This window comes from Oncorhynchus nerka, linkage group LG11, assembly GCF_034236695.1.
Source record: "Oncorhynchus nerka isolate Pitt River linkage group LG11, Oner_Uvic_2.0, whole genome shotgun sequence".
In the NCBI taxonomy this organism is placed as follows: domain Eukaryota; kingdom Metazoa; phylum Chordata; class Actinopteri; order Salmoniformes; family Salmonidae; genus Oncorhynchus; species Oncorhynchus nerka.
This window is the reverse complement of record NC_088406.1, coordinates 63,626,021-63,638,207: the sequence shown is the minus strand read 5'-3', so window position 1 is coordinate 63,638,207 and position 12,187 is coordinate 63,626,021. Positions and strand designations below refer to the sequence as shown.

The 12,187-nt window shown below is 39.4% G+C and overlaps 1 protein-coding gene and 1 pseudogene across 1 annotated transcript; one reads left to right on the top strand and one right to left on the bottom strand.

Annotated features, from left to right (window-relative positions):
* Positions 1 to 2,435: 2,435 nt before the first annotated feature.
* On the bottom strand, positions 2,436 to 7,642 carry LOC135574025 (probable E3 ubiquitin-protein ligase HERC3; annotated as a pseudogene).
* A 1,857-nt stretch (positions 7,643 to 9,499) lies between these two features.
* Positions 9,500 to 11,971, top strand: LOC135574024 (endonuclease domain-containing 1 protein-like). Its single transcript, XM_065024751.1, has 3 exons — positions 9,500 to 9,607; positions 10,216 to 10,584; positions 10,877 to 11,971. Exons 2-3 carry the CDS (start codon positions 10,225 to 10,227, stop codon positions 11,456 to 11,458), a joined length of 942 nt encoding a protein of 313 aa, XP_064880823.1. The 5' UTR covers positions 9,500 to 9,607; positions 10,216 to 10,224; the 3' UTR covers positions 11,459 to 11,971.
* Positions 11,972 to 12,187: the final 216 nt, after the last annotated feature.

The window sequence follows — 12,187 nt, the reverse complement described above, 5'->3', positions numbered from 1 at the left end:
GGAGTTCCCACATTTATACAATATACCCATTTTCCATAACGTTATCAAGCCAATTAAGGAGGAACATCGACGTATTGTAACGACGTTAAAGCCGAATTTACTTTTCTTCTAAATAATAATTATTGCGAACTTTGACTACATAATAAAATCATTTGATTTATTAAACTCGCCATATCGTTTTCTATCAATGGATGTCGATTTAAACTTGTTTGACTGCTATGATTAAGCAATAAAGCACGAACGGGTATGGTAAACCAATATACCACCGCCAAGGGCTGTTCTTATTATGCGTGACGCAACGTGGAGTGCATGGACACAGCCTTTAGTCGTGGTATATTGGCCATATACCACAAACCAGATGTTAAAACTACAAACAGTTATAAATGGCCAATTTGCGAGATTGTCATTTCAACATGTGTAGGCACCAGACTAAAATCTGGGTTTATGATTGTAATTCAACTGTGCCATGCTTTGTTTAGCTAGATGCAGGTAGCCTATAGCCCCTGATAGGCCTACAATTTATTTCAGATAGTCTATAGTCGCCTAGACAAGATGTAGGCACAACGTAAACTGAACAATTTAGCAGCTTGCTTCGTTCAAATTAACAGACATGTATTCAATATAAATAGCTAGCAATTTCGAGGTAAGAAGTGCTTGTGTTTCCCAATAGTCTGCTGGAATAAGCTACTGAGGATGAGGTGGGTAATTACAATCACCAAATTAAATATTAATAATATGTATATGAACCGAATATGCTTGTCAACAACACCCGGTGTTTATTAATATTATTTATAGATTTTTTTTTTTACCTGTAGCTGTCACGGCCGTTGAATGAAGAGGACCAAGGTGCAGCGTGGTGAACATACATATTATTTTTATTTGAAAAGAGTCCGAACAAAACAAATCATGAAGCTAAAGGCTTTGTGCCATAAACAAAGTCAACTTCCCACAAAGACAGGTGGGACAAAGGACTACCTAAGTATGGTTCTCAATCAGAGACAACAATAGACAGCTGTCCCTGATTGAGAACCCTACCCGGCCAAACATAGAAATACAAATAATGGAACATAGAATAGCCACCCCAAATCACCTAATCTGACTGACTACTGTCAATCTAATGCGTTCTAACAACTGATCGACAATTGCGATAGAGCTTTGATAACTTCCAAATTAATTAACTACAGTACATTCGGAAAGTATTCAGACCCCCTGACTTTTTCCACATTTTGTTACATTACAACCTTATTCTAAATGGGATAATATTGTTTCCCCCCCCCTCATCATGGTGCAACATACTTGTTCATGGTCTCTGACACTACTGAATCCCGAACACCTACGTTATATCTAGTCTATTTTAAAATAGTTTTCCTTTTATCATTTGGGCCATGTGTGGATCAACGGTTTCAACGTGGCTGCTACTGTCCCGCTCGCGGCCCACAGATAAGCCTGTATGTACCCGCTATTATCCTGAGCACGGCCGCCCCAACAACATGAAAATCCTGGAGCTGGGGGGATGCATGAACCCCCGGGCGCTGTAATGTGGATTTCGCCAACACCCAGGTCTTGAACGCCACGGTTAAGTCTGACCACAAACACCAGAGGGCGATGTTGCATAACCACTGATCAAAAGTGCAATCACTTACTGTATGTATCTAGAAGTGTTTATTTTGCACTGACCTTTATTAAATCAAAACGTAATGTTTGTCATTTAATCACAGGTGGCTGTACCTCTCATATTACCTCTATTTGACAATTCAGTGTCTTCACCCTACATGACTTTGTTTACATGAGCATCTGTATTCAAAGGAAATTAAGTATGGGTCATTTGAACAGTATGTATATATTTAGAGAATTTGAATCAAGTTCACTAAGGATAATGAGTCATTTAGAAGTTAGTAGTACTCTAAATAGAAGTTGAGGTCAGTGGTGCTCAAATCATGAGCCTGGAGGTCCATAGTACTGCTGGTTTTCTTTTTATGTCAGGGCACTATGCAGCCGACAATGCCCCTTTTTAAAGGCATTATCCCCGATGTTCACAGATCACGTTCATGGTAAACACTGGCATGTCTGCTCAAGTGTAAATTACCTTTAAAAGTATCTTATAGTGCGCTGCGCTATAGAGCGTCTTGAGTTCAATGCTGCCCTATATTGTGATTTGGGGGAACATGGTTGAGAAGGATGTGTCAAATGATCTGTGCCTTATTGTGTGCCACCTAACTGCAGGGATATTATGCTCTCATTGATTTCTGTAATGAACCATTTGGTGGGTCTTGTAAAATAATAGTTCTTGTGTTCAACTGAAAACCTGATCTGCTTCCTTTTAACATTTAGATTATTTCAAATACTTTGGGATTTCCTTGTATCTTGGTTGTTATCATTTGTGTTAATGTGTTGTTTAATGTGCACAAACCATGCTGTACTTTTTGATTTATAAATGTTTTAATAAAATTAGGTGAATGCAATATGATAATGTCATAGTACCGCACAGATCTCAAATTAGGATTTGAAATACAACCCTACATTAAAACAATCCAAATCTTAAACTCAACTATGGAACAATGAAAAGATGAACACAGGAGAGGACTATACAGAGAAGCAACACAAAACACCCATTATTCATTCCAGAAGCCTCTGTTGTGGCCAACAGCTTCTATAAGCCTGCTCTGTAGTGTCTCTTTGGAGGGGTAGATGGGCAGCTGCAACAGAGAGTGACAGGTCAGCGCCTCTGGGAAATGCTGTTGGGAGGAGTTGAGAAGGGTTTGGACCCTCATCCTGATCTGGTTCATACCCAGGATGGGCACACGATCACAGCCAGTCAGGAACACTGAAGGGGCAAAGGTGGTAAAAGGGAGAGGGCAGTGAATGACAGAATAGAACTTTATTCTCAGTAGCCTATGTTATTGGTTCATCTGTTACAATGAAAACGTTCCATACTTACGGAACGCTTTCTTTTGATCCTCTGTCAGTTCCTCAAACACCTCCCAGAATGTGACGATGTTGGGATGCCCAGCATGGTACTCTCCTAAATACACAGTGTTCTAGGGGGGAAATGCCCTCAATTAATATATGGTGAAGCAATAGACACTTGACACCATTCAAACCATTTGTCAAATCAATGTATCAAAACATTTTAGCTAGGTTGCAGAACATGTTCACCATGAATCCCAAATCAACCCCAGGACACTTGTCTACTAGGCTCCATCTTGCCCTCTGATAGGTGACATTTCTGCCATATATAGTTTTATGAAGAGGGTGGTTTGGAATTCTCATTGTTAACCAGACGAAAGCTATCCAACGACAACGTTGTGGTATACCACAGAGCCAATGGGACTTTCATCAAACAAACACCCTTTCATCAATGCTGCTCCTTCTGTGCAAGGTATAACATGTTGTTCAAATAGCTAGGCTGCTATACAGTCATATGAATAGAATAAACATTAATAGAATCATTGTCATATTGCTATTATTAATTGCTCGCTCTCTCTCTGTAGGAGTCCGGCACATCCCGTAGGTATATGTTGGATCCTGTATTTTACATTATAGCCATTACCATATATATGATTGAATATTATCTGATGTTGCCTTGTGTGGATGTATGTATGTGTTATGCAACATAGCTGACTTGAAACATTGTTAAAAGTTTCAAGGCCATGGGCCTTTCTCATGATGGAAAAGTAGCATGAAGACAGGAACTGTTCAATGAGTTGGGAGGGGGGCACTTTCAGAGCGGGGTGTTGCGAGAACAAGCGGTCTTTTGTTAGATAACAGGAGCCAGGTGCGAGATAACGGTATGGAGCATGAGAGCCTGGATGTTCTTCACAAGCAAGTTACATCTATCAAAAAGCGCCAAGAGGCGGGGACCCGCCTGAGCGCCTGCAATAGGCTGAGCAAGTTTAAAGCCTTCTTCCACACCCTAATGTGCTTGGTCATGAGAGAGGGCTTCAATGCGGACCAGCAGTCGCCTACAGGACATGGTAACACACAGATTACTTTCTCAAACTATTTTGTGGGGGTATAGAATTTGGTCTACTTCACAATCATTCCAGGGGCAACATGACAGTGTACACATTTAGTTTTAGCCCAGGAATACCACACTCAATAAAAATAATCACTGGTTTTGCCTAGTCTAAATCTGCCAGACAGCGAATGAACAAGGACAAAAGAAGTTGGCAACAGCACAAACAGATTTACGACTACGTTATTGTTGATTAGTTGAATTTGGGGTGACACACTTTAAACATTTTAAATGGAGGGCAACATTACCGAGGACCTGCAGCTTGTTGGGGTGCAGTCTGAGGATAGCAGCAAATCAAATCAAAATGTATTTGTCACGTGCGTGTAGACAGTGAAATGCATACTTACAGGCTCTAACCAATAGTGCGAAATAAGTATGTGTGTGTGTGTGTGTAGGTGTGTGGAGATAAGTAAAGAACTAAAACAACAGTAAAAAGACATTTGAAAATAACAGTAGCAAGGCTATATACAGACACTGGTTAGTCAGGATTATTGAGGTAGTATGTACAGTACATGTAGGTATGGTTAAAGTAACTATGCAGATATGATGAACAGAGAGTAGCAGTAGCGTAAAAATAGGGGTTGGCGGGTGGTGGGACACAATGCAGATAGCCAGGTTAGCCAAGCACTGGTTGGTTGGGCCAATTGAGGTAGTATGTACATGAATGTATAGTGAAAGTGACTATGCATACATGATGAACAGAGAGTAGCAGCAGTGTAAAAGAGGGGTTCGGTGAGATCTGTCCATCTGTGCTGTTTGTGAAGGACCCTCAGGAGCTCGGGGAGAACCAGGTACCAAGCCTTCCACTCCAATGGGCTCCTCATACAGGGAGGAAGCAGTGTGTGCTGGACAACAGCTTCAACCTAGTTCAATGATAGAGGTGTGTGAATCGTCCCTCGTTCAAATGATAATGACAACAATTTAGAATTATTTCAGCAATTCAATGTGCAATCAACGATACATGTCAGAATACGGTTACATATCAATTTATATATTTATTCAGAAAATACCTCAAAACTTTGTCCTTTTTCGCCAGCTTCCGGTGAGACAAATCCAGGCCAGACTGTTTAGGTGAGGTTTGGAAATGTTTGTCACAACTAATAAAACCAGTAAATAATTGTCAATATCTAGGCCATATTTAAATCAGTATTCTTCAATAATGTAATATTTCAAACATAAGGCAATCATGTATTTGAACCAATATTAAATACTGTTAACTTTTATCAAGAAAGCTCCCATTTAAACATGATGCAGAAGAAAACATTTTTGTGATTTCCTGCAAATACAAGATTGAGTAATCTTTCAGTTCAGTATGTGACCGTACATAAACAAAATATGGAAATAACAACAACGGTAAATTATTTAAGTAACTATCATACTAACTTCTGTAAATTTTCCATGATTTTGAATCACATTCTGAGATCCATTTGTCAATGATTTCTTAATCTAATGCTTGTTGCGTCACTTGACCTGTGATTGACCTTTCTTCAGACTCCTGGGAAGATGACAATGTGATGCAACGTATCACAGAAATGTTAAGTACAAAGGACAAACTATGTCCTCTTTTGCTAACTAAATGTTTCAAACCCAAATGGTGTCCATACCTGACCAAGAGTGCACAACGCAAAGGAATGGTTTCCTCCAGCAAAAATGTGTTAAATTTTCTGGTCATCAATCTGGTCTGAAATGTTGATAAAAATAGTTGATGATCAAGTTAATGTGATTTCATGTTTTACCTCATGTTATTTTAGTTGAGTATTGAAATAAGCATTTTGTTGAGTGGACTTTTATTCAAGTTTGATCTGTTCTGAAAATGCGTGTACTCTGGCTAATGTTATACCATAAATTAATGTTTTACCTGGCAGTTGTACTGGAAGGGGCACAGACTGATCAATCTTTACTCCATTTCCCAGCAGCCCTTGCTCTCCGCGCCCAAATGAGTAGATCTTATTGGAAGGCCTCACAAATGCTAATGTATGGTGTCTAATGTGGCAAACGGACATAGAAAACATTTCTCAAATCAATAATGAATTCTAAAAAGGTCTTATGCTAAGATGAAAATAACCAAAACAGTCCTATACAAGATTTTGTCAATTCCAGATCATGTCTAATAAGTGTAACCTACCTTCCACAGGCTATCTGGGTAACCTTTAATCCACAAAGTTGCCCCACCACTCGAGGTCGTAGTTCATCTCGGAGAGAGTTGTGTGCAAGCTGTCCATAGCGGCCTGAGCCAAATGTGAACACCACACCTCCCTAGAACAAAATCAACCCAGACTGTTATCATACAGTGTTATCCTCTAGTTAATTAGGACGTTTCAATACGAATTTCCAGGGAACTAAAAACTACAACATTGAGACACCCATTTAAATAAATACACATAAAAGGAAGACATATTGTATGGTCCAAACAACATTTAGTTCAAATTATAGGGAAAAGTGTAATTATGTCAGACAGATATACAACCTTTGTCAGAATGGCAGTATGTTCTCCTCCACATGAAATCAAAACAGTCTTCTTCAGATTCAGGCAATCAACATGAGCTGGAGCACATCTGTCTACAGAAAATTGGGTTCATTTAATTATAATGTTTTATTTACAAAACAACACATACCTCATATCACACACATGACACAATTTTGTTCTCTCATCCTGGTCAAAATAGTTTTCAACTACAAAGAAATCTGGTTGATAATAGATAAATCAGGGGTCTCCAGCTGCAGCCTGAGAGAACTACTGAGTGGGAAGACTTTTGTTTAAACCCAACACTAACACACCTGTTTCAAATAATGTACTGTTCATGGTCTTCGGTCTGGACCTTGATTATTTAAATATATTTAACAAGAGTCAACACATATGCTATTGTGTAATGTATACTGTACTTGTTGTGTCCCCTAGTCCCAGTTGCCCGGCGGTGTTCTTGCCCCAGCCGAACACAGCTCCAGAAAGGGACAGAGCGAAGCTGTGTTCTCCCCCTGCAGTGATCTGAACCAGGGGGATCCCTGATAGAGACTTCAGGGGCTTGGGGGACATGGACATGTCGCGTGGCTCGCCCCACCCCAAACCCAGCTGACCGCTGGTGTTCTGACCCCATGTGAAAACCTGACCATCTGACCAGAAATCAGAAGTAAGCAACCATACAATGAGAACATTGTACAGAATTACAGTTTTGAAAGGTTAGACTGTTTTGGTTAAGTTGCATTGTGAAACAGCGATTAGAGGTGTGTTAATGGTCATTTACCCTGAGTTAGTAAAATTGAATGCTGGTCTCCACATGCAACCTGAGTTACCTGTCGGTTACATAGGTTACCCAATGGTCTGATAGAAAAAATATATATAAAATGAACAGATTAATACGATTAGAGTTGGCCCATTTGAATTAGATGACAAAAAAAATGTATACTTTCGCTATTTGAATGTGAGGGTGACTACAACGTCAATCAAAACATTGACACTGAATTACTATAAGGCATTGCTCCCATTTTTGAGGGTAGGCTACATATAAATGTATCATTATGGAATGGAACCCACCTGAGAATATTGGCCTTGTCCAAGCAGAAAGTTTCCCTGTGAATCTTCTCCCATCTTGGTCCTCTTGAATCCGTGTGACAGACACTAGTCTCCCATTATTTCTGATGAACGTGACCACACTGTTACCTGCGGACAGACCCTGAATTTGAGATTTAAGGTGTATCAAATTAACTCAACTAATATCTGTTTTGGTCGTATCTAAACCATTCGGCTTCACTAAACCAAAGCCATTGTGACTATCCTCTCCCCATGAAATCTTTGTGTTATATTCTTAAACTAGTCCATACAGATTCTAACACTTGAAAAAGAGGCACCTACCGATGTGTCCGACTCAATGAAGGGTTTATATGACCGCAACCAACCATATGACATACAGAAAGACTCATCATCATCAACAAATCAGGAAATGAAAATGAACCTTGAATGAATTTCACAAACAGAAATCTAGGTCGTCATAGGGATGTTTATAAAGTAGCCCTGTAGGCCTAATACATAAACTGCAAGGGTATTTATTGAGGGCATAAAAGAAAACAGCCTAAAAACATAATTTACAGTTTGGATTAGGCTACTTGTTGATAAGGCCGAATATTAAACATCTACTGACAAAAGCAGCCCATTTATCTAGGAAATAGCCTACAATATGATGACTAATTTGACACACATGCCTATTCTTGAAACATTACCACCCAGTCGATACATTGTACGTTTCTAACATTTATGGTTGAGATTGAATTCATGTAAATATAAACTATGCACATTATGACTTTCATTAACACGTGATGCAGACGTCACGCAGACATTAGTAAGTCGTTGGTAATCATGTCATGTAGGTCAGACACGTAACGCAGGAGTCACGCAGATGTTAGTAGGGTGCTGGTATCATGTCATGTCAGGTGGTACGGTTACCTAGACGTATAAATGTCCCTTATCAACCCCATAGATATCTAACTTGCAGCAACAATAATGTTATTTATTATCATCCCATACAACAGTGCCTGTCTTGACTGGAGTAAACTATTCTATTGGATTCGACAACACTTCCTGTAGCTCCTCACCCCAACGCTAGAATCCAATGGGCTGCTATAGCATTAGCTGTAACATGCTAATACTAGTTATTAAAAACTAGCAGTATTTAAATATTCTAGATGTGTCCGTTGGGATAATTAGGAGTACACCGCAGTATCTCATCACTGGATTGAGCTACGTTTCCCGAGCCATATGTCTCGCCGACTCCGCGCTGTCCTGATCGTTGCGTAGCCGCGTTCCGATTAGAGAGAATGTATTGAATTTCTAGTCGGATTCAGGCTAGGCTTCAATGCCTTCAGAAAGTATTCATACTTATTCCACATTTTGTTGTGTTGTTGCCTGAATCTAAAAAAATGTATTAAATATTTGTTTATTTCACTCATCTACACACAATACCCCATAATGACAAAGTGAAAACATGTTTTTACCTTTTTATTGCAAATTTATAGAAAATTAAACACAGAAATGTTTATTTTACATAAATATTCACACCCCTGAGTCTATACTTTATAGAATCACATCTGGCAGCGATTACACCTGTGAGTCTTTCTGGGTAAATCTCTAAGGGTTTTCCACACCTGGATTGTGCAACATTTGCCCATTATTATTTTCGAACTCTGTCAAACTGATTGATGATCATTGCTAGACAACCATTTTAAGGTCTTGTTTTACATTTTCAAGTAGATTTAAGTCAAAACTGTAACTCAGCCACTCAGGAATATTCACTGTCTTCTTGGTAAGCAACTCCAGGCCTTGCTTATTGTTCTGCTGAAATGTGAATTCATCTCCCAGTGTCTGGTGGAACGGATTTACCTCTAGGATTTTGCCTGTGAAAAACTCCCCCGTCCTTAATGTCCTTAAAGGCATAATGATTATGGATCTAGATTGCAAGAAAAAGTGTGTGTGTGAGTGAGAGAGAGAGAGAGAGAGAGATTATGTACAGTATCTAGAGAGTAACAGGAAGTGTTTACTCTGAAACTACAGACCTCTGAGGGAGTGAGACAATTCAAAGGACTGTTAAACAAGTTCACAAGGTGAGATTGAAAATCTAACAAATTATTTGGATAATTCAATTTCTTATGGTTATTTCGAAAATCGATGCAATTACGCAAGGTTCTCTGTATCGAGCACAGCAAAAACTATTTCATACAAGGAAATGAAATAGGCTAGAGGCAAGAAACAATACTAATGTGTCATGCAATCAAGATATGCACTTAAGGAAATATACTGATATTCTTATCTGTATTTTTAAAACTGCACTATCGGTTAGGGGCTCGTAAGCATTTCACTGTAAGGTGAACTTTTTGTATTTGGCGAATTTGACTAATACAATTTGACTTGATTAGATTTCCTAAAGTGTCTTCTGATAAATGAACAATATGTTTGGAGTGTATATGATTATAGCATTAATAACCTTACAGCAACATGATCATTTAGCAACCTTTGACCAGAAATGAGAAGCAGGAAGTCAACCTCTAGATGGTGGGAAACTACAGTAAACAGGAACTATAATGTTTCAGGAACTTGGGTGGTTTTCATAACCTGATTTGAGATGATTCTAGTGACTAATTGTGACCTTAAACAGTCATAATGTAAAGGTAACATTGCAATATAGATTAATCTGTGATGTTTTTCTCCACAGGGGCACAGCATGGTGACTCTGTCCCTCTTGTCCCTCTGTCTGCTCTCCATGTTGGGGGCCAGAGGGGAAGTGGCTCCAAATTTCGACAACTGCAAAGATTCTTTCTTCAGAAATACGCCAGTGTCCGGTCTGAATATAGCTCTCCCCACTCCACTCGAGCCCAAACCAGAGGACTTAAAGAATCCCGAGAAATGTCTCTCTGCTTACAATGCTGCCTCTCCTGCATACATTTGTCAGAGAAACGGTAACCACTATTACTTTGCCACTCTGTATGACCGTGGCAGGAGGATCCCTCTGTACTCTGCCTATGAAATGGATATCAAAGGGGTTCCTGGCAGAGAGGGGTCCATAGTTTATTATGAACCACAGGTTTGCATATTTCATTTTCATTATCACCTTTTCAATGTCCTACAACTACATAATGATGCAACACATTAGTGTAGTTCAAGTATTTACAGTAGAAAAGGACATTCGCTGTAGAGCAGGTTAGAAAGTGATTATAATCATGCAATAAGCACTAGAAGGTAGTATTTCGTACACTGTAATTTCAGACTAAATACCAGTAGCCTAGAATACCAGTAATATAATAATGAGTTGTATTTGACTGCTACCACAAAGCTTGAAGTGGAGTGGCTAATTTGTAAATGTTTGTATTTTTCAGCTTGTGCATCCTGACCTACCACCACAGCAAATGGATAAGATTGGATCCTTGGGTGAGATCAAGAAATACAACGAAAACATTGGTTGCAGTGAACGCTCTCCACAATACCAACGGAAATACAAGCTGGGCTGGAGTCAGGCTCTCAATGACAACTTTGGCTCATATGACCGCGGGCACCTAAACCCTGCAGGACACCATAAAGAAGATGCCTCCAAAGCCACCATGACCCATACCAACGTAGCTCCGCAAGATGGGAAGATGAACAAAGGGCCGTGGAACCAGTACGAGAAGAAGCTGAAGGATGTTTTGAGTGAAGGCTGTAGTAAGATGTATGTGGTGACTGGGGTGGTCCCAAGCAGCACGTGGGTAGACCAGAACAAGCGAGTCAATGTTCCAAGTCACTACTGGAATGCCTACTGCTGCACCGACAACAACGACAAACCTCTCAAGTCTGGAGGTGCCTTGGGTCCTAACACAGCTCAGGGTGTTGTTACAGTGTATAACTCTGTTACAGTCCTTGAGACTGAGCTTAGAGGGCTACTGAATGTTGACAACAATTTCAACATTTTTAATGGTTGTTAGTCCAATATAGATGTGGACCTGTCTAATATATCTGGTATGATTGTTTTGGATTTTTAATTAATGCTTAGGCTCTTATGTTTGTTGTTACTATTTAGTATAGGCCTACTGTATAATGACATTTTTGAACTGTTAAGATTATATTGATGTAGGCCAGTGGCCAGATGTTTCACAATTTAGCTCACCTGATTCACCTATTCAACAGCTTGATTATTAGTTGAGTCAGGTGTGCTAACTGTGGAATAGTTCAAATACAAGAAATGGCTGGGGGTCCATGAAAACCCCTAATTTAGGCTACATCAATATTTTAAACAAATCCCTGACCATAAATATTATCCTATTGATCAAATTTGTGGTTAAAATGTATTACAAATACAAAACGTATCCTTTGTGGTAATTATTCGTAAAGCGTATGTTTGTTTGTTTGGTCACACAGAGTTGTGCAACCACGTCTTTGTGAATGCTTGTTGCTTTGAATCTATAACCCAATAAAGCTTGTTTTGTGAAAGTAGGAAATGTGTACATCGACATATTACAGAACCATTTTTTACATGCTGTTGATGAACCTGTTGGTATTTTATGTCAAACAAGATTGGATGAAGACAGCAATACTGTCAGTGGAGATTTCTTTGGTTGCGCTACCATCTAGTGGTCTATAAAGTGCATGAACTGGGAAGGAGACAAAGGGGCCACGGTCAGTTGCAGACATAAATGTCATAGAGATGTAGTGAT